We start from the raw sequence: 23,077 nt of genomic DNA, 5'->3' as shown, positions 1-23,077 counted from the left end.
GCAGGTACATCCATCTGACCTGCAGCAGCATCGCAGACCACGCCCCCCCTCCACACCACTCTTTCCTCATAGTTGCTCGCCATCGTTGCTCTCAGAGGGTAGAAGGTCCCGATCGAAGTGCACAGGTAACTTCCCTTCACATTTCACGACAATGATCCTGTTAGTGAGAAGCCTGCCTTCATACTGGCAGCTGGGTTTCCTGGCTCCCTGATGCTTTAGCTTACATTTAATTATGCGAAACGTTGCGGTACTATACGTCATGCCGCTATTTTCATCGTACCTCCCATCACCTCTACAAATGGATTTGACCTTTGCTGGAATGCTGAGGATGAATGTGTTGGTTTCCTTACAACTGTTGTCAAGTTTGTAGATATTCCTATTTGATATTTCTGTGTTACACAGCTTTTCAGTCATCTTAGCATCTACATGCTGTCTTCTAAACTTTTCACAAGGTGTTTCTTCAGGTCGGTGCTCGCTTGGTTGAAAATTGTTCACTTTGGAAAATCCGGAAGCAAAGAGCAGCACGAGCATCATGCAGACAAACAGTGTCTTCATCGTCTCCTGGAGAAGAAAACACATGGACATTTTTCCACATTAAGAATTTGGCAGATACATCCTTTTGGATCCTGAAGCTCAGTAAGTCGTCTTTGTGAGCTGCAAACACACACGACAAGAGGACTGATAGACCTTTTTCTTTAAATGAAAGAAGTCGTTTTATTTATAGTTTTCTTTTTTATTTATTTCTAATCATATATATTACTTTGTTCTCTGTTTATTTTTTATTTTTCAACTGTTAGGACGATTTCTAAATATCCTGAACAAGCCTGATCTGGACGGCTCCTGGAAGCAGATTCAGGCGTGATGATGTCATTTTCAACTGGAAAAAGAAGCTTTGAAAAGCTGAAGTAGTTTAAATGTTTAGATATTTAACCTTGTTGTATTACTTTATATTTTATATTCATCGTATTAAGACATCAAGATATTTGTTTTTGCCTTAAAATTTTGTGTTTTAATTTATACTTTTTGTTATTATTTTTTTTTAATTTTGTCATTTTGCCTTTTTTACTTGATGTGATTTGGATAAATATATATTTATATCTACAGATATATTGAGAGAGTTTTTCTCTGGGTTTCACAAGCCCATTTTATAGATAAAAGTCCAGGTCATAATAGATCCGGTTCATTAAGAACAAAGTTTAAATCCGATTTAATATAAAAGCCTTTCTGCACTCAGTTATTCTTTCCTGTCATATGTTTCCGTGTGCTCTGTAGTAACAGTGACACACTGCAAAATAAAAATAATAAGACACTCACCTTTTTTTCCTTTACTAATGATGATGATTAACCTGCAGTGGTTCAGGTATAAGTTGGTTGTCTGGAACAGCAGGTGATGAAGATGTGGTGAAGGGTCTGTGGTTAATGTATATAGTGGGTTCATTACATAACTGGATAGGCAACATCTGACAGTCAGTTTAAATAAGATCTTGTTGTATTTGAACACAAATCAGCAAAAACAGGTCTCTCACCGTGCAAATATACAGCTTACGTAAGTTTAGTGTGCTCACCGAATGCAGTGTTTAGTGTAGCAGCAGAATTATGACAGTTTATGGAGATGTTCAACGTGAGCCTGCTGCCCAGCTTTAAAAGGAAAATCATTTTAAATGATACATAATAAGTTCTTACCAAAAGAGGAATGCAGACGGAGATGAGCAGAGATCTCTTCTGCAGTTCAGATGCTGCTGTGAGTTCTAGTTCACTTCTGTCACAGAGGAACAAAGTGTGTTTGGATCTGGACACTTTGATTTTTATACTTCTGATCAGCACCACCTCAAATAATCCTTTGCATCCACACCTACATCACTGGCCCACCACTTCTAGGAAACTTTAACACTTCCCTGCTTGTGACTCAGAAAGATAATGCAAATATGATGACCACTGACCACAAGAACCTGCATGTAGATGCAGCCTGTTTTTCCACATCTGGCTTTAGAAAAAAAATTAATGCACAAACAAATAGATTTAAAATAAAAAGATGTGTTGGTATATTTTGACCTTTCAAATAAACTATTAACACTTCTTTTTTCCCCTTTTTAAGTATAATTTTTGGCAAATAAAGTGAGTGTTTTGACCATTTGCAGTTAAAATGTTGAACAATCTTTTTATTTTTGTTTTACTACCAGTTGGTTGTAATAATTTCATATGAGGATTTAAATGGATGTATAACAAAACAAAGGATAAAAGTATATATAAAAGTATATTTAATGAAGCTGATCGAACAACAGTGCAATATGGCATGATGACAGTGTTTACAATTTTGGCAGGAGAACAAAAGATAAATATTATAAAATACAAGACATGAAAATCTCAGAGGTCAGGGGTCGGGGGCCCAGGAAGTCTGACCCGCAGATTCCAGGTCTGACTTCGAGTACATAAAATATCATCTTTCTTGTGGGGAAGGAGCCTGAGTTAGAGCAGGAAGTTACACCATATTGATATTGTTGGGGTAGCCTCAATGCCAGTGTTGGACTCTCCAGTTTCCTTGAAGGAGGTTTGACTTTGTGCCATCGTTGGCTGGACTCTGTGCTCATTGATATCCCCGTATCAGTGAGTTAAGACACCATGCATTTATTTTCTGTGTGGCACACAACAAGAAAACAAGCCAAGAGAGAACACATCAGCCTCCAATGACAGTTTATTAAAAGGTTTATTGGAGGTTATTTGTTGTGTTATTGAACCTGTGTGCTAATGAAAGAGTGTCCTTAATAAACGTACTCCATAAGGAAGTGTGTTCACAAGTGCACAGAACACATTAGGGCACAGGTCAGTGATCGGTTTTACAATTGTAATGTCAGATGGATGGACACTTTCGGATACTTGGATATTCAGGTGATTAGAGGAGCAGAGATGATCAGCTGATCAGGATTTGGTGGTGTGTTGGATCAGGTGGTGGAGAGATACAGGACAGGCCTGACATACACAAACGTATAGTGAAGGTGCAGAGGCTCAGATCTGTGACATCGTCCCAGCTCAGTGTCCATATTTAGATGTAACAGTGCTATAGACTTTACCTGACAACTTGTATGAGTAATGTTTTCATCTCAGGCATGTCAATTTCATTTGTGAATATATTTTTAATACTTGTACAACAGATTTTTTTGAGTGTTAAATAGAAATTATATGCTGAAACTGAAGTGATGGGTCGCACTCTTTAGTTCTGCTCTCGAAACAATGTAGGTGGTCCAGTTAACATATTTACATTTTTTCATTTGCTGTTTCACTTGCAAAATATTTCCAGTGTGACATTTGATCAGGTCTTGTAAACCTTCTCGTTAACCAAGCAGTCACTCCCAGGCTGCTGTGCTGATCACCGGATCTTAACTTCATTGTCACAGTGCACTCAGAACAAAACAGCCATGCAGAGATATGAGTCACAGTGACATTAAAACTGATGAAGACCGTCGTCGTTAGAACCAGCAAACTGAACGAACTAAAAAAGATCATCTAAATTCAACTGGTCTAAAATATCAGGATCTCAGTGTTAAGTCCATATTTTTGAAGTAGAAGCTTTTACTGGTTTTACTTAAGAAAAAGAAATAATAAGGAATTGTTTTTGTCCAGGTTAACAGATGAAATCATGTTCAGTGCTTTGTCCTGTCAGTAAACACAGATTCTTTATTTGCACTGAATGGGACAGCATATAATTTCACTGCTTTTGGCGTAATGACAATAAAAGATAGTTTCAAAGTCTGACCTGCAAAGCCCGTCCACCCAGTGTCCTCCTCAGTCATGCTGGTTGCATGATTGCTGTAGAAGTGCTAAACTACTGTGACCTGATTAATTGAACTGAGCTCACACTGCAATAACTAATCAGTGAGGTGGTAGTTTAAGTACTTCATTACCAAAATGTATAAATGAAGTACATCAGAAGATGTTGGGGAAGAAGCACTTCACCAGGTGGGCCTGGACCCCCGAGGCCTGTCCCTGTGCCGACCTCGTCTGAGTCTAATAGATTTATAAGATAGAGCTCATCAGAAGACTAAGATATGAATATAAACATGATATTTGTCAGTTTAATTTAATGTTAAGTTGAACTGGAGTTAACCAGAATCCTTTACTCTTCCAACTCCTCTACTTTGTCTAACAGTTAGCTTAGCCTAGCCAAGTTTTCTTTGCAAAATTGCTAATTGCATGGTTTCAAATTGCAGTTTTGATTTTAAGTGGACTAATTGTTCAGACCTGCTCTGGGGCCTGTCTGAAGTATTAAATTGACATATATTTGTCTCAACACCTACGCAGGAGAACTTTTTTGTAAGTGTGAAATGGAAAATAGAAGAAGAAGTAGAGATGTGGGTGTTCCTATTTACATGTTTTTATTTTCTGTTTCTTTAGCCAAACATGTTATTTGATCAGAGCACCTGCCTGTACACCTGCTGTTAACCAAGCAGTTATTTTCAAGCTGCTACACTGATCACAAAGTCATGACATATGAATGACAGGAAGTGTCCAGTGTCACGTAGCGATATTAATGACAACAATGATGGGTCAAAGCAACATATGATGAGCATTTATTACGATATCCTGATAAATGTAATGCAGCGGGATAACTTCTACAGTTATTATGTTAGTGATGATGCCTCTTTGCTTTTCATTTATTCACAGCTTTGTGGCGTACGATGGAGTGTCAGGGCCACATTAAGATGATAACCTGCCACGGCTGCAGTACCCTCTACAACACGGCTTGTGTCGATGATTTAGTGAAGCAAACTGATCAGCTGTCTCATTGTGTCTTTTGTGTGTTTGGTTTTGTGTTTTCAATGAACTGAAAGCCCTCTTTAATGCACGAGGGTGTGACCATCCACATTCTCTCATCTGTCCAGTGTCAGCCATTCATTTTGTGCAAATGGTCAAGTCTTCCAAGTGTGCGTGCTTTTCCTTCTGACCAGATGCAGCTTTTTGCACCATAACTTTATTGTCCTGATACTGATCCCCACACTGTGTATGTGCACTAAAACAGCAATCATTTCACTGCTCAGGTTACAAAATGTCATAAGATGCTGCATGGCCATACAAGATAGACTTTGGTTAGCAACAACTCTCTGAGGCCTCAACTGTGAAGCAGAACGCTGTCTTATCCGGCTAACTTCAAGAGCCAAGTTATCCTTTGAACCTAATCTGCTCCAAAGCAATTTATGTTCCAAATGTGAGATCACCAGGTACAAAATCACCACCTACTAACCAGTAAGACCAAAAAAAGAACAAAATAAATAAAATCCCCGATCCTGGAAGGTCCCTCAGACCGCTGTGTGCAGAGAGTAGGAGTGTAAAATTTTTCAGCAGAGTCTGACGTCTTTGTCTTTCCATGATGAGCAACGATAATGAACATAGATACTCTACAACTTTACTGTTTTGGAAGTATTAATTTATGATCCTAAAGCAGGACACCTGCACTGTAATTAATGACCTCACATCACATGTTTAAATTATGCTTTTACATTTAACCTTTTAATCAGACCAACAACAAGCTCATACTCAATTTTAGCAGCAGTCATTGTGACACTGATGATAAAACTTGTGTAAAATTGCAAAACTGTAAAATGAAATTTTAAAAAAAACATTTTTGTAGCTCAATGTTGAAATTACAGGTAACTTCACTGGTTGGCTGTTTCACCTGTAACACTTCAAAATAACATGCTAAGGTTTAATAGGTTATAAGGAATATACTCTGAGCCCTGAGCAGTGTTGTGCTAATAAGAGACGTTTTGTGTGTGCAGTGAACCAGTAAGTTTTGTATTTCATAATTTATTGAGGTTCTATTATCCTTTCTGACCTGCGTTAATGAAGCAGTCATTAGAGCACCATGTCCGCTAGAATAGTTCTGTAGTTTGATGCTTGAGTCGTTGCAGACTTGTTGAAACTCCCTCACCCGTCAAAGCAGCGTCTTTGTTATTCGCGTCCAGCAGATGGCAGTGTTTCACTGTCTGACGGCTGTCTGAAGCTTCAGCTGGATTATCCGTTTGCTATGTTTGCCATGTTACAGTGGGGAGGAAAAACTCATTTTTAACAGGAATATCTAGACATGAGTGATTACTGCAGTGGGGCACTATCTGTGCTATCTATAAGAAATGTTAGCAACAATAAAACTCTGAGGATCAGGGCTCCATTTCACTCCAGTGTTCAGTGGCATTTTAAAAGAGTGAATACCGACGCTGAATGTCTTTGTAAAGCAAAAGCACTTTGTTAGCCTTTACAGAGCAAAGCTATGGATCAATGTGCAGTGAAGAAAAATCGAGGTGGCCAGTCTGTCCTTTCCTAACCAATCACAGAGCTCCTTACATAGCACCATGTGGCTAATTTGCGTTTTACTGATATTGCTGGGCTGCTGTCAATCATTTTGTCTTTATATTACAACAGAGCATTGACCTTTAACCTGTTTAATTCATACTGAGTATTTAAAAAAAAATGTATTGTCATAATAAATTCTGCCTCACTGAAACACCATTTTGCATTAGCCTCTATCACCTGACTTGTCACTGATGATATCACTGCATGAGCAGGCGAGCGGTAGCGGCGGGGGGGTGTAGGTGAAGCTCGTGAAGAACAAAATTCTGTACGAGCGGACGCAGTGAGTCCAATAACCAGGGGTAACTGGAAATAAGGTGTTGTAGGTTGGCTTCCACAGTGTAAAGAGACACTTCTCCCTCATGCTCTAACAGCTGGTAAATCAATTTAGAAGCAGAGTCAATAACGGCCTCCTGAAGCTCCCTAGGTGGGGTGACTGCCGCTGGATCCTTATCTGGCTGGTCCGTACTGTCACGGCGGGTGAGGAGAGCCGTGTGAAAATAATAAATGAGGATCCAATCGCAGGCAGTAGTGGAGAAGTGAAGGTGGTTTATTGAACACAAAAATAAATATGGACAAACAGCAAATGGAGCACGAACTAAACTAGACTGGAAACAACTAAACTACAGAGCACAAACCTGGACAAGAACAAGCAGAGGAGATGGACAGGAGGGAGAACACACGGGTGAGACATGGTGGATACACAGACGGACCAGCAACTACAATGACAGAGGACACGACTTAAATACACAGAGAAACACAGGGGAATTACACACAGGTGGTGGACACAGCTGGGAATAATCACCAAGACGAGACAGAGGTCAAACTGAACACACTCACATGAGACGCAGACCTTCACAATAAAACAGGAACAAGAAACCATCACACTAAGACGCAGACTCGACATAGAAAGAGAGACAGAAAATGACACATGGAACTAAACTAAACCTGCAAAAACATGACAACTCAAAATACTGGGTCAAACTGACCCAGAACCGTGACAGACTTTCTATAATGTTTTGCTTGAGCATGTCCTGCTTTTCTGTAATGTTATTTCTACAGTTTTAGCAGTTCTTCTCGAGGGAAAGAGAAAGATGTAAAAATCTTATACGTTATATATGTTAAATAACATGTGTAGTGCTCACATGTAATGCAGATGTTAGCTTTGATCTAACCAATAAATCCTGATTGGATGTTGTTAGCGTTAGCACTTGTGTTTGCTTCCCTGCTGTACAACAGCATTACCAAAATACAACTGAAGAAACAAACTCAGTTATGAAAAGTTTGTGTTCAGTTTGCAGTCGCTGAAAATAATTACACCTTTGGGAATGACATGGAAATGCTCCCACACTAAAGATTGGGTTTTGTTTTGGGGATTTTCCATCTTAATTTATCTGTCTTATTTGGCTACATCTACGACACTGCTATGCTTTCTCTTGCCTATGTTTTCGTGGCTGCTGCTATCTGTATTTTAATATATATATATATGCAATGAAAATTCCCGTCTCGCCCCTCCCGGCAGTCTGTATACTTTAAGCTCGGGTAGTTTTTACACAGGATACGGGAGGATTACTGAGAAGAACCTAAGCAAACACGTGACAAGTTTTCAACAGGAATGAATGACAGTAAAAATGTTACCTCACAGATCGTTTTCATGCCATCAGTAATGAGCTGGTTTCAGCTGGACTGGACACACTCAAATGGCAAAGAAGGTTGTGTAGCCTTTGCAGAGAAGATGAAATGCATTCATGTAAATCAAAATGCATCTTTTAATTGAGGTAGAGGTTTGTCAGAGATATTATTCTCATAATGTACCTTTGTCCCAGCTGATTACCTTCATTAAACAGCAGGTTGCAAAACCTCTTGTGTACCTCTTTTCAACCACTGGGAGGCGCTACAGCTTCATTCCTTTCACACTAAGGCAGCGGTAGGGAACTCCAGGCCTCGAGGGCCGGTGTCCCTGCAGGTTTTAGACGTTCCCTACCCCTGCACTAAGGCCTTTGAAATCTTCATTAACACTGAGCTTGAAATTTCTATCAGTCGAATGCAAAGGAGTCCTGTGGTTGTAGGACAGAGGTAGGGAACGTTAATCTGCCATCATTTAGATTATATGACAACAACCTTCAAATCTGAAGTCTCAGAAATCTGCTTCATGTACAAGTTCCTCCAATAATCAGGGCTAATATCACCAAATTGTACATAAACAGACTTTTACATGTTAAATATTTCTCAAATATGGGGAAAAAACAATATAAAATACTATATTATTAACAAAATATCTTAAGATACAGCTACAAATTGCTTGAAACATTTGCAATGAAATATATAAAACAGCTTTATTGTCAGTGAGGACAAAGTTATAGTGATGCTGTGCTGGAGTGTTCAAAAGAAGACAGAGACATGAAGTATAAATATTGTATAATATTAAATATAAGAAAGAACAAAGTTATAAAAACATTAATAATTGAAATCTGCAACAATATTCACATAAAGTGTAAAATACAGAGTTAACTGTTTAATAGGTAAAGTTTAGGTCTTGCAGTCGAACAATGATCCCAAACACAGCAGCAAATCTACAGCAGAATAGCTGAAAAGCAAAGTCCAGACCTCAACCTGGGACATTCAGAGAGCTGTGCTTAAATAAATGCCCACAAAGCTCAAAGAACTGAAGCAACGTTGTAATGAAGAGTGGGCCAACATTCCTCCACAACAATATGAGAGACTGATAAAGTCAAGCAGAAAACAATTAGCTCACATTTGTGCTGCTAGAAGTGTTTCTAGTTATTCACAGGACTGTAGTTTGAATTTAAAGAAATGTGAAAGTGCACTGAAATTAACATAAAGTTATTGCAATTTTTTAAAAAAATCAAGAAATCTAAGAGGAAGAAACAATGTAAACCACACAATTGTTTTCCTTATATTCTCCACACGGCAATGCACATAACAGACATAAAATATTTGCATTTATCAATAGAAAATATACAATTTTTCCATAGTCATAGCCAGGCCCGATTACTGCCAAACCTGTGCTGAATCAATCACTTAAACAGGACCTGTCTGACAAAGTAGAGTAGACCAAAAGATCCTCAAAAACTACACATCATGGCGCAATCCAAGGAAATTCAGAAGCAAATAAGAAACAAAGTAATTGAGATCTCTCAGTCTGGAGATGCAACGTCAAGATGAACAGAATCCAGTTTCTGGGATCCTGAAGGAGAATGTCTGGCCATCTGTTCACGACCACAAGCTGAAGTGCACTTGATCCAAAGCACACCAACAAGTCCACCTCTAAGCAGCTTAAGTAAAACAAAAGAAAGACTTTGGAATGGCTTAGCCAAAGTTCATACGTGAATCTGATTGAGGTGCTGTGACCTTGGAAAGGTGGTTCATACTCAAAAACCCTCCAGTGTGGCTGAATTACAACAATTTTGCAAAGATGAGTGGGCAGAAATTCTTCCAGCACCTCGTAAAGGACTCATTGCCAGTTATCCCAAACGCTTTATTGCAGATGTTTCTACTCAGGGTGGCCCAACCAGTTATTAGGTTTAGGGGGCAATCACTTTTTCCACACAGGGCCATAATAATGGCCGCCTTAATAATAAATGCCTTGATTTAGGAACTACTTTTAATGTTTACTTGTGCTATTTTGCAAAAAATAAAATCTCTGCAAAAACATCAAAACTGCTGACCGTCTGACCTCAATATGAAATTATTAATCTTTTGACAAAAAACATTTAGATTTGTAAAAATAAAGAAACCATAGAGGAACAAACAATGTTGTTTGCTACGTTCTAACATGGCAATCTAAATAACAGTAATGCAAACATATATATTTATCAATAAAAACAGATCGCCTTTTCACTGTTACAAAAGTCAAGTATATCAATGTTTGTTCAGCTTTCATAAATGTAAGTTTATAAGTACATAGTACATTTTTTGGTCCAACTTCTTTTAATACATGCAACACATTTCAGAACATTTGGGACAGAGACAACAAAAGACTGGAAATACTTCGTAAAAATCTGGTGAAACACTTTAAAGCCAGTGGGATTAAATGGGAAACATAAATTTAATACTAGACAAAGACCGATTGAATCATGAAGCAAAGAATTAATAACTAAATCACAAGTAGAAAATGTTATGCAGATATTATTGGATAGATTTTGGTGTAGAAAAAAATGACAAGAAATGAAAAATGAAAGTTATCTGGTCTTTTTCTTTAAAGAGTAGCCTACTGCAGAGCAGCAACACTGACAAACACCATCATCACCAATACTGCAGCTAATACAATGATCCAGGAGGAAACTTGAAAAAGCAGGAAAAATGTGACACTGATCAAAATGAAGACATCAATTATTGATCAAAGAGAAAATGCATACTAGCACAATGCATTGTTATTGCATCTCAGTTTCTCACCATCACTGATAATCTGACGTCTGCTGGACCTCAGGAATCGTCTCCATCACCTCTCTGTGAGGAGCAGAGAGCACTCGTGCTGCACATCCCACCTGTGTGCTGTGTTTACGTGAACCTGAGAGCACAGCTGTAGTGGTGACAGTGAATGTAGCGTTGGTGTTGGACACACTGACAGTGTTGTACTGTGAGAAGCTGAGGTGTTGTTGTGAGACACTGAGTGTTACAGTGGGAGCAGGTCGACCAGTGGCTGAACAGGAAACAACCCACTCTTCAGCAGAGTTTGACTCTCTGACATCAACAACAGGTTCATGCAGCTCTGTGAAGGATCAGGAGATATAAAATAAGGAGCATATTGTTAAAGATACATTGACTTCTAACACATGTAACGCATTAAGGTAAAATTTCTTACCATAAGGATGTGTTACACGATTTATAAACCCCAGTTTGTTAATTATTTGTTCATTATTCATAACTATATACTTAATGTTTTAAAAATTAAGTGTTTTTGGTCAAATGGAATCTCTTTTTGGGTAATTTTAGCCCCTTTTAGCCCTCTGCCAAAATGTTTTAACCTTTCTGTCTCTAACAGTAAAACATCGTTCCTTTATCTTCTGTGTCTGGTGTGTTGGTCAGGATTAGCTAGCTTGGCAAAAAGTTCACATTAAACAAAGTGTGTTACTGTGAGGTGTGTGTTCGTACTATGAGTCACAGCTCGAGTTTTCTTGCGGGTGAAGGTTTTTCACCTCGCTGTCATTCTTGCATAAAAGTGTTTGACCCCTTCAGGAAAAAAAACGAAATTTGGGATTATTTTTTGTTTTGTTCATTGTGTGTATTTGTTTCTACTTTTTACTTTTTCTTTTACTGTGTACAGCACTTTGGTCAACCTGTGTTGTTTTTAGACATGGTTATTGATTGATTGATTGATTGATTGATTGATTGATTGATTGATTGATATGTCTTTGATTAAAATACAGCCTACTCCACATCCTCCAAGTTACAGAGAAGAGGAACCATCTGGGGTGAACTTGTGCACTTGGTATTGGCTGTCATGGTCCCTGTGCCTCTCCGGCTCGCTCATGTTGGCCACAGGTTTGTTTTGTTTTCTCGCCTGCTTCCCTGGGTGGAGCTCATTGTGGGCTCTCACCCTTGGCCCACGTATCTGCGGTGATTTCTACACCTGTTGCTGATCAGGCGGCGTCCCCCTTGCCTATTTAACGCTGCGGCACGGAGTATTCGGCACTGGAACGTTGAACCTCCCATGTTCGTGCTCTCAGCTCTCCTAAGACAAACTCTCTCAGTGTTGTGTGGCGTATTGATCTAATTGGACTCTTTGTGTTTAGATCTCCCCGAAACTGGTGGCGGACCCTGACCTGTGATCCCTGTGTGTGTCAACATAAGTGGAAATTGGAGCGAGAGTGGCTGTGGAGAAGCGAGTGTGCGTAAGAAGAGGAGTGGCGGAGTTTGGGCCGAGTGGAGAGCGAGTGTGGATTCCTTCCCCTGGAGCCCTGAAGCCCTGCCCCATGCACTGTATATACACATCACTGTGGTTTCCCTTCTGTGTTAATAAATTGTCAACCCTTTGCTTGCCAGAACGCTGCCTGCGTCTGAATCCATCTGTTAGCCCTGACATTGGATACCTGGAAATCAGTGAAGGGACCATTAATGCTTCAACTTGTACACAGGTTTGAGAGCAACCACCCAAAAGCTTCTGCTAATAAACACTAGTCTGTGTTTGTGATGCAAATGTTTCTGGCTGTGTTCACAAACATTTAGTAAGGTGAGTGAGGAATATTAATACTTATTATTAGATCATTAGCAGACTGTAGAACTTGACTGCACGCCAAGGTGTTAGTTCAGCCATTTGATTCATGTTGCAGCAGCTCATGAGTGAATGAACATCGTGCAATAAAAGTACTTCTAGAAGTACATTTTTGCAAAAACGGACATTGTGGAGGAATGTAGGGAAGACACGAGGGAGCCCAATATTTTACTCAAACGTTAATCGCTGCATCACACAACTGAACATTCAAAGCGCCAAAACCTAACCCTCTCACTTCCCGTTACACTGGGTACGAGTGGAGCTACCTGGTGGTATGTACTTACATTTATTTAAATTTACTTGAGTAGGGTAGAGTCATGCTAATGACCTAATAATTTTATTCAGGTGTGTTGCAGCAGAGATACATTTAAAAGCTTCAGGACGCTGGCTCTCAAGGCCTGGAGTTTGACACCCCTGCTTTACACAAAGATGGGTTAAATCACAGTGCAAAGAATGAATGAATAAATGAAATATAAAAAATAAATAATTATTAAATAGTCTTACACATCAATGTCATTGGTTGACTTTTGAAGTATTTGAATCCTTATTGGGTTCCCTGAGTGACAGAAGGATTAAAACACTTTAAAATCAGTACTGAAAATATGTGCAGACATTACTGGATAGATTTAGGGTTAGAATCAATAAATCACTATCATGTTAAACACTCTTAGAGTTCAAACCTTCTTAGAAACATGAGTCCAGTATCATGGAATGAAACCTAAAGGTGCATTTGAGGGTGCAAAACGTTTCGTCGGCATTGTTGTGTTTGTTTGGGAGAAAACGTACAAACACACAGTGCAGCACTTCAGAGTTACACTGCTAGCGATCGAAGATTTATGTAAATTCGACAAGCTAAACGCATTCTGTACTGTACAGCAGGAGTCCCCAACCTTTTTGCACCACAGACCACTTTAATGTCAGACGATATTTTCAGGGAACGACCTTTAAGGTGTCGCGGATAAATACAACAAAAGAATAAAAAAACAGAAACTGTGGTATTTTGTAAATATAATAATAAACGTGACTTGAGCTGTGCGCCGACAACAATGACAGTGACATCCTCCTCTCCGCTTTTTAACGCTCTCTGGTCGCTATGGTAACGCGTAAATAGTTCTTTCAAAATAAGACACACAACTACAACCATACATTTCACACCGGAGGATCAACTCTCGCGGAACGGTACCAAAAGACTCACGGACCGGTCCGTGGGCCTATTGGGGACCGCTCCTGTACAGGAGACACTGGACTAGATTGATTGACAATGGTCTACAGCAATCAGAACGCACAACACGATGTACTGTAAAAAAAAAATTAATCAGCGAAACAGCAAGTGTCACTTTTGGCCACGAACAATTTAGGGGAATTTTTATGAACAAACCCAGAGCGTTAAAAAAACTTAAAACCATTTTTATTTCTCAGCAGCATCAATAGTAACAAAAACGCAATTTAGTTTTCGCTGTCAAAGTCGATTTAACTGAAGTTACGTGTTTCCGGTTACTGTGGAGCTCCACAGCAGCTGCAGCCAGAAGCTGTTTCTACAGGATCCTGATGGACACTCAAAGCTTTTAGAAAATGTTCTCATTAGTTGTTTGCAGCAGAATATCAACCGATGTGAACCAAAACAACAAAAGTGCTCTGCACATGTGTGTGAGACTACAGATTCTAGAATCAGAACTGCTGATTTCATTACTCTGAACTTTTAAAGGCAGGTTTTGTATCTGAGAGCAGGGACACTTGCTGTGTTCAGTGTGACTCGTCTCTGCAGAAGGTCAGGGCTCTGATAGTTGCAGTTAGCGGGTGACTTACTGGGCAGGTGGATCCTGAGTGTCTGTGGGAGTCAGGGTTCATTATGGTCCTGGTTGCTACTGGAAATAAAGAAACAAAAGGAGGGTGTGTTGTTCAGGAAGTACAGACTGTAGCTCAGCAGGTAGAATTACTAACTGGAAGGTTGGAGGTTTGATCCCTGGCTGCTCCAGTCTGCACGCCACGGTATCCTTGGGCAAGATGTGGAACCCCGACTTGCTCTCCGGTGCATCCATCATAGTGTCATTGTTAGAAAAAGAAGTGCTTGTGTGAATGAAGCACGCTGTATAAAATGCTTTGACTGCTCATACAGAAAAGCAGCTCATAAGAACTGGTTCCGCCGCTTGTATCCGCGATCTCGTTCTTTCGGTCACTACCCACAGCTCGTGGCCATAGGTGAGGGTAGGGACGTAGATCGACCGGTAAATTGAGAGCTTCGCTTTTACACTCAGCTCCCTCTTCACCACGACTGACCGGTGCAGCGTCCGCATTACTGCAGCCGCAGCCCCAATCCGTCTGTCGATCTCCAGCTCCCTTCTCCCATCACTCGCGAACAAGACCCCGAGATACTTGAACTCCTCCACTTGGGGCAGGAACTCATCCCCGACCCGGAGTGGGCACTCCACCCTTTTCCGGCTGAGAACCATGGCCTCAGATTTGGAGGTGCTGATCCTCATTCCCGCTGCGTTACACTCGGCTGCGAACCGCTCCAGTGCGAGCTGGAGGCCCTCACCCGATGAAGCCAACAGAACCACATCATCCGCAAAAATCAGAGATGAGATTCTGAGGCCACCAAAGCGAAAGCCCTCCGCCACTTGGCTGCGCCTAGAAATCCTGTCCATAAAAATTATGAACAGAACCGGAGACAAAGGGCAGCCCTGGCGGAGCCCATCACCCACCGGGAACGAGTCCGACTTATTGCCGGCAATGCGAACCAAGCTCTTGCAACGGTTGTATAGGGATTGAATGGCCCGTAGCAATGGGCCAGACACCCCATACTCGCGCAACACCTCCCACAGGACGCCCCGAGGGACACGGTCGAATGCCTTCTCCCCGTCCACAAAACACATGTAGACTGGTTGGGCAAACTCCCATGCACCCTCAAGTATCCTCGAGAGGACAAAGAGCTGGTCCAGTGTTCCGCGACCAGGACGAAAACCGCATTGTTCCTCCTGTATCCGAGGTTCGACTAGCGGACGAACCCTCCTCTCCAGCACCCTGGCATAGACTTTCCCGGGGAGGCTGAGGAGTGTGATCCCCCTGTAGTTGGAACACACCCTCCGGTCCCCCTTCTTGAAGATGGGGACCACCACCCCGGTCTGCCAGTCCACAGGTACTGCCCCTGATCTCCACGCAACATTGCAGAGACGTGTCAACCAAGACAGCCCTACAACGTCCAGAGCCTTCAGGAACTCGGGGCGGACCTCATCGACACCAGGGGCTCTGCCACCAAGGAGTTGTTTAACTGCCTCAGTGACCTCGCCCCCGGAAATTGGTGGGTCACACCCCTCATCCCCAGACTCTGCTTCCTCCCCGGAAGACGTGTCAGTGGGATTAAGGAGGTCCTCGAAGTATTCCTTCCACCGCCCGACAATTTTCTCAGTCGACGTCAACAGCGCTCCGCCAGCACTATACACAGTGCAGGTAGAGCACCGCTTTCCCCTCCTGAGACGCCTGACGGTTTGCCAGAATCTCTTCGAGGCAGTCCGAAAGTCTTTTTCCATGGCCTCTCCGAACTCCTCCCACACCCGAGTTTTTGCTTCAGCCACTGCCCGAGCCGCATTCCGCTTGGCCTGTCGATACCTGTCGGCTGCCTCCGGAGTCCCACAGGCTAACCAAGCCCGATAGGCCTCCTTCTTCAGCCTGGTGGCTCCCTTCACCTCTGGTGTCCACCATTTGGTTCGGGGATTACCACCACGGCAGGCACCAACCACCTTGCGGCCGCAGCTCAATGCAGCAGCTTCGGCAATGGAGACGCTGAACATGGTCCATTCGGACTCAATGTCCCCAGTCTCCCTCGGAATGCTGTTGAAGCTCTGCCGGAGGTGTGCGTTGAAGATCTCGCGGACTGGGGCCTCTGCTAGACGTTCCCAGCACACCCTCACTACGCGTTTAGGTGCACCAGGTCTGTCCAGCGTCCTCCCCCGCCACCTGATCCAACTCACCACCAGGTGGTGATCAGTTGACAGCTCAGCCCCTCTCTTTACCCGAGTGTCCAGAACATATGGTCGCAGGTCTGCTGATACGATTACAAAATCGATCATCGACCTACGGCCTAGAGCATCCTGGTGCCACGTGCACTTATGGACACTCTTATGTTCGAACAGGGTGTTCGTTATGGCCAAACTGTGATTAGCACAGAAGTCCAATAACAAAGCACCGCTCGGGTTCAGATCAGGGAGGCCGTTCCTCCCAATCACGCCCCTCCAGGTCTCGCTGTCGTTACCCACGTGAGCATTGAAGTCTCCCAGCAGGACAACAGAGTCTCCAGGTGGAGCACCTTCCAGCACCCCCCCCAGGGACTCTAAGAAGGCTGGGTACTCCGAACTGCCACTCGGCGCATAAGCGCAGATGACAGTCAGGACCCGTTCCCCGACCCTAAGGCGCAGGGAACAAACCCTCTCGTCCACCGGGAAAAACCCCAACGTACCGGCAGCAAGCCGAGGGGATATAAGAATACCCACCCCAGCCCGCCGCCTCTCACCAGGGGCAACTCCAGACTGAGACAGAGTCCAGCCCCTCTCCAGGAGACTGGTTCCAGAGCCCAGACAATGCGTAGAGGTGAGCCCAACTATATCTAGCCGGTACCTCTCAACCTCACGCACCAACTCAGGCTCCTTCCCCACCAGAGAGGTGAGCTTCCTCCGAAGGGTGGCTGGCCTCTCCCTTAGAGATAGGGTGAGAAGTTCGGCCATCCGGGAGGGGCTTAGAGTAGAGCAGCTGCTGCTCCACATCGAAAGGAGCCAGCTGAGGTGGTTCGGGCATCTGGCAAGGATGCCCCCTGGGCGCCTCCTGGGCGAGGTGTTCCAGGCATGTCCCACCGGGAGGAGGCCCCGGGGCAGACCCAGGACACGCTGGAGAGATTATATCTCTCGGCTGGCCTGGGAACGCCTTGGTATTCCCCCGGACAAGCTGGAGGAGGTGGCTGGGGAGAGGGAGGTCTGGACCTCTTTGCTTAGGCTGCTACCCCCGCGACCCGACCTCGGATAAGCGGATGAAGATGGATGGATGGATGGAAGAACTGGTTCATTTTCCAGATAATTCCACTATTAAGACAACAGACATTTGGGAGGCTTTCTCTGAGAGTAACACTGAAAGTCTTGCTGCTCCTCCACAAAATGAACTTCAGATTAAAGACACAGCTCAGATAAACACAACTCAAACTAATCTACACTATTTTTCTTTATTACGCAGCATTTTTATAACTATTTCCAGATGTTTCTAAAGATGAAAACAGAATTAAACTCCAGCCTGATGCGTTTCTGAGGTTCCTGACTCTGACCGTCCCTCAAACGCCTCTCTGGGCGTTTCCTTCCGTCGCTTTTACTTTCGCTTTCGTGAATGTTGTGGCGCAGTTGATCGTCTCCATGTTAAGGTAACGTTAGCAGTCTGTACTGTTTTCCTGGCTGACATCAGCTGTGTGCAGCTTAGTTTCAGCATAAATCTGCTTCGTTTTATGTGAGATCAGAGTCTGGGAACGAGACAGAAACAGTTGATGATCAGCAGCTGAACTCGATGTTACTGTGGATCCACTGACTGATGTCTGTAGGCAGCTTCTCCTGCCTCCGTCAGTCTGTGGCTGTATGGGCTCAAATTGTGGTCATAAATATTTTGTACTTGTAAACCAGGATTTGTAGGTGTAAAAATAATTTGTGTGTGGACTTAGTCAAGCAATACGTGTGAAACTCTGCACTCAAGTTTCAAGTTACAAGTACGTCCCTATTTTTCTGCCTTTCATCTGATTGGCCAGTGTCATGTCAATCACAAATTTAACAATCCAATCAGAGAACAGGTGGGTCTATAATTCATTTGAATAACATCCTCAGGCCTAATATTGCTCATAGGACACATCGCGGACATTCTCTCAGTCCATTACATATTATTTGTATTGCACTTCGGTTTTTTGCAAACGGGAGCTTTCTGTATAATATTGGTGACGCTGAGCACGTTTCCAAGGCTACCGTCTGTCGGGCAGTCAGGAATGTTACAGTTGCACTGAAACGTCTCCTGTACTCGTCTGTGGTGTTCCCCGGTCATAGACCCACAAGATTTATCAAAGAGGGATGCCACAAAATTGCAGGTAGCAGGATGAACAAAACTTAATTCATGATGTGGTGATACTTGAACTACTACTTAAATTTTACATTCATTCTCACGGTTCCCAGGCGTGATTGGCTGTACAGATGGCACTCACATTCCAATCATTGCTCCTTTAGTAAATGAAGGAGACTATGTGAACAGGAAGTCGTTCCACAGCATTAATGTGCAGGTACATAGTTCCCTGTAGCATTTCAAACTAACAAATTATTTCATTATAGTAATGGATGCTAATTTGTGTTCTCTGCACTGTGAAGATCATATGTGATGCTGCCAACATTATCACAAATGTGGAAGCCAACTGCTCAGCCTCTGTGAGTGGTGGTGGTGGAGGACCCCCACCTGTTTTTCGGACCTCCGCTTTTTTTCTGTTGGCTATAACGGGCCACATTTGAGCATACAGAGTAAGCAAATATGTACTTGTAATGTGCTCAGATAATTCCAATAAGTGCTTACAGAAAGTAAATTAATGTAGCCTCTAACTGCAATTGATTTACATGGGACAAACAGACCAAGCACTATGGCTCATAATACAATTATACCTCACCTGTTTGGACTATATTTTTATATTTCATTTTTACTTGCTGCCAGGAACGTTTGGGGCCTGTTGGGTTGCACCTGCGCTCACATCACGTCACAAAATAAAATGTATAAAATAAAAAATGAAATATAATAAATAACATGTTAAATGGGTGGAAATCCCTAGATCAATGTTTATATTAACACTCACGCATTGACTCTGTCGGCTATGTTTTGCCATGCATGCTCCCTTTCTTTTGCAGCTGAGGCTGTGTTACTTTTTTTCTGCAAAATTTGCATGTTATCGGCATATGCTGCCATCAGAATTTCGGCCTCAAGCGCTGTAAGATACATTGACCGCGCCTTCTTTCCCTCCGTCTCCATGGTGACTCGCTTAATCTGTGCTCCACTAATCAGGGCTTTATGTATCCTCGTGCGTGCGCTTAACTTGGGGTTAAAGCAACTCCGCGTTGATTGAACTACTTGTTATCAGCCTTTCTGAAACCGAATATTCCGAGTTGGACAGTTCGGGGTTACTCAACCCTGAGTATCGTTTTTCACTCTGAGTTTTCTAAACCGGCTTCCTGAAATAGGGCCCTGGTTAGGTTTAGGCTGTTATTGTGCTTCAGGCTGAAATATGAGGAGTAAGGAGTGGGGCTGGTTAGCCCTCATGACCCTCACCATAACACATACGTCACAGGACAGTGTTTACCACAGAAACTCCATGAAATGATCAATGAGAACTTTAGAAACCCGTCAGTGTGATGCTTCCAGTACAACAGCACCTCTGAGTGTGTGTGTTTGCCTCTCAGACTAACTCCACCCTGACATCAAGAAGATGGAGGAAGAGGATGGAGCAGGATCTGCAGCATCCAGCTGTGTGTCTGTGAGGAGTGACTGGTCCAAAGGAAACCCTCCAGACTTCAGTAATGAACCTGCAGCAACAATGTAAGAGAGCTGCTGACTCATTTATTCAGTGTAAATAATGATTTTTGATGCAATGGGAGAAGAAAAATGACAAAAACTGTTTTAAAAATTAGGATTAAAATATTAAAAACTATGTTTTTGAGTTTCCTGATGTAGCACAAAAATATATGAACATAACTGTATATAGGACAGATATTTACGGTTCTTTTAGGCAGCACCAAAAAACAAAAAGACTATTTTAAGCTGTCTGAGGTAGTGAGTCAACATGTCACACTGGGTCAAAGGTCAGGGAGTAAAAGTGTGTTTTAAAGAGCAACATGTCAAAGGGTATTATTGAAAACTTTAACAAAAGACTGTTATGTGACAAAGAGTAAGTACATTATTTTTACGAGTTTCAGATTGTTCATCATGTCTTTAATTTAACATTTCCTTTTTTTCCTTCCTGTCTCATGAAGCTGTTACATTTATTGTGTGGAGATCAGGGAGATATGTTACTGTTACTGTCATAACCATTATCATTACCATTGCATTAATCATCATTTCATCAAAGCATTTATTGATGCTGTTGGTATTACGTTAAAACTTGTTTTACAGGTGCTATCATAATCCCATATTAACCTTTATTCCAGGTGCAGTTATAACTATTTTTATACACATCTTGCAGTTTGTGCTTTTAAAGAGTTTAAGCTCAGTCTGATAATTGATGGTCAGAAGCTTCGTCTGGCGCGATGTCGCGATGCCGATCTATTGTGCAAAGTGACTTAGAGGTATGGAAGGATTGCCTACACGCTTACAAAACACACATGATACAAGTATTCATTATTATCTTTTATTCGTTTATATCCTTTTTATTGAGCTTTGAGTAGTGGCATTTGATTAAAGCATTTATTCAATATATTACACATATAGTTTCAGTTAAATTGTTACACATATGAGAGTCTGGGTGTGAGCTTTAGTAGGCGAGAGGTGAGACAGAGTGCAATTGAGGTCGAGACATCCACACACACACACACACACACACACACACACACACACACACACACCGTAGGTAGACTTATATTCTAGGTTAGAGTTCAGACATATTTTGCTTGTAACTGCATTTTGTGCCTGCATAAGTGATAGTTTGCTGCAGGACGTGCGTCTGATGTTCCAGGGATAAGTGAAAGCAAGACGAGCTACAGGAAGCACCTGGCGTGGAGACGATGTTCTTTTCAAACTGTGTCAAAAGTTGTCAACAGAACATTTGTGTTTTTAACTCATGCAAGTATCTGCTCTGACGCAAGAGGGGGCGTAATAATACCCTGATGTTATAAAAGCAACTGCTTGTGTGCTTTTGGGCGGAGATCGACGCTGATTGTGTAACGGTGTTCATCTCCCTACGCATGTGTTCATTAAAATCATCGTTTGACCTAATTCTTCTGGACCTTCGTTGTTTTGTTCTCATCCTCAATATTCTGAATACGCGACAATTGTTTTTCTTTTAGGATCAATAAGAGGCCAGAATCTCCTGGACCTGAACCCAGCTGTGTTTCCTTAAAGAGCAACAGGTCGAAGGATTTTGATATAAACTTTAAAGGCTGTTCTTCTGCTGCTGAGAGGTAATGTGTGTCTAGATGTTGTTCCTGACTCTGTATTTTTGAATAAATCCTCATGTTTAATATCAGCTCAGCTCTTTTTCACACACATTTCTATGTTGGTATGTGAAGCGGTGTGTGTTGGAGTGTTTCCACAAACACAGCAGTCAGAGTGGAAAGAGTGGATGTTGTAGGAGGTGTTTGTGTAGTGAAGAGGCTGAGTGTCTGTAGGACTCCAGCTGCTCCAGCAGGTGTCTCCTTTGTGCTTTGCTTCAAACACAGTGTAGGGAGGAGCTTCCACTCAGGTGTTTCAGGTGTTGCTGGATGGAGGAGGACAAATAGTTTTTCCCTTCAGTGACACTTCAGCAGCTCAATGTTCTGGGAGATGTTTGTCTTTATGAAGGTTTATGGATTATTGTTCTTACTTTGGTGAAACTGAGCAATACATTTTCCATCTAACATTTAAAGTAAATTTCCAGGTGAATAAAAGATCTGCAGCTGCAGCCTCTGTGATGTTTCACAGTCTGAAAGTAACAAATTCAACCAGAGTTCAAACAAAGGCTTAATATACGTGTGTGTTTGATATAATGCCAACAAGTACAAACAGGTGTTCTTACAGGTCTTAATCACAGAGCTCTGATAAGTCTGGTGACTTTCACACTCAGCAGTTTTGCTGCCTTTTATTTTATATTGGCCTTTTTAAAGCCCTTCAAAGTCTCCCACATTCATACAGAGCTTTTAACACCAAACTCCTTTACAGTCCTTCTCCTCTCACACACGATCACACGACTGATTTGTCTGCAGCAGCTGTGTTACTGCTAGTATTTTATTATGTGTGTAATCTCCTCATATTGTTCCTGTGGTTTAGTTTGACTTCCTTCTGCAAACTCAGCTGCTCTGTTGCTGATACACGTCTCCATGAATATGATTGATCAGATGCTGCCAACACCATGTGTTTCATGTGAGCGCTCAGCTGAAAGCCTGGGTTGACTTATCGAGTTAATAACAAGCTTCACGTGACTGTGAATGCTAAAGTGAATCAGATAAAGGAAAGAGACCCTGCTAATGTTGGACTCACTTCTTAGTGTAGATCCCAGGAGGAAGTTCAACATAGCCATTCTTTGTGCTAGCTCGACCAAACCTGAGAGCACAGTGCAGGATAATGATCATCATCTGTCTCTGTCAAGGACATTTAAAATCCACAAATAACAAACATAATTATATTTGAATATTAAAAATATGTTTTCACTTAAAAAAGCATGAGCACACTGGTGGATTACAGAAACATGAAAACTCGTTAACAGTAAAGTTAATTTAGGCGTAAGATTTTATCATTGATTTTAAAGTCTCTGCTGCAGAGAGG

General features: G+C 42.1%; 1 protein-coding gene across 1 annotated transcript in view; it reads left to right on the top strand.

Annotated features, from left to right (window-relative positions):
- The first annotated feature begins 17,919 nt into the window (after positions 1 to 17,919).
- LOC146577674 (protein NLRC3-like) overlaps positions 17,920 to 23,077 on the top strand; it is a 175,400-nt gene continuing 170,242 nt past the window's right edge. Inside the window, exons 1-2 of the mRNA XM_085268283.1 lie at positions 17,920 to 17,972; positions 20,026 to 20,161. Of these exons, the coding sequence (XP_085124409.1) occupies positions 20,052 to 20,161 (110 nt within the window). The 5' untranslated portion in view covers positions 17,920 to 17,972; positions 20,026 to 20,051. The remainder of the gene's footprint in view (positions 17,973 to 20,025; positions 20,162 to 23,077) is intronic.

Source organism: Mchenga conophoros, linkage group LG3 (assembly GCF_057382185.1).
Source record: "Mchenga conophoros isolate Kocher_MC1m ecotype Shallow Benthic linkage group LG3, M_conophoros_male_GT1.1, whole genome shotgun sequence".
Classification (NCBI taxonomy): Eukaryota; Metazoa; Chordata; class Actinopteri; order Cichliformes; family Cichlidae; genus Mchenga; species Mchenga conophoros.
The sequence above is the reverse complement of the archived record's forward strand: the minus strand, read 5'-3'. Positions and strand labels throughout refer to the sequence as shown.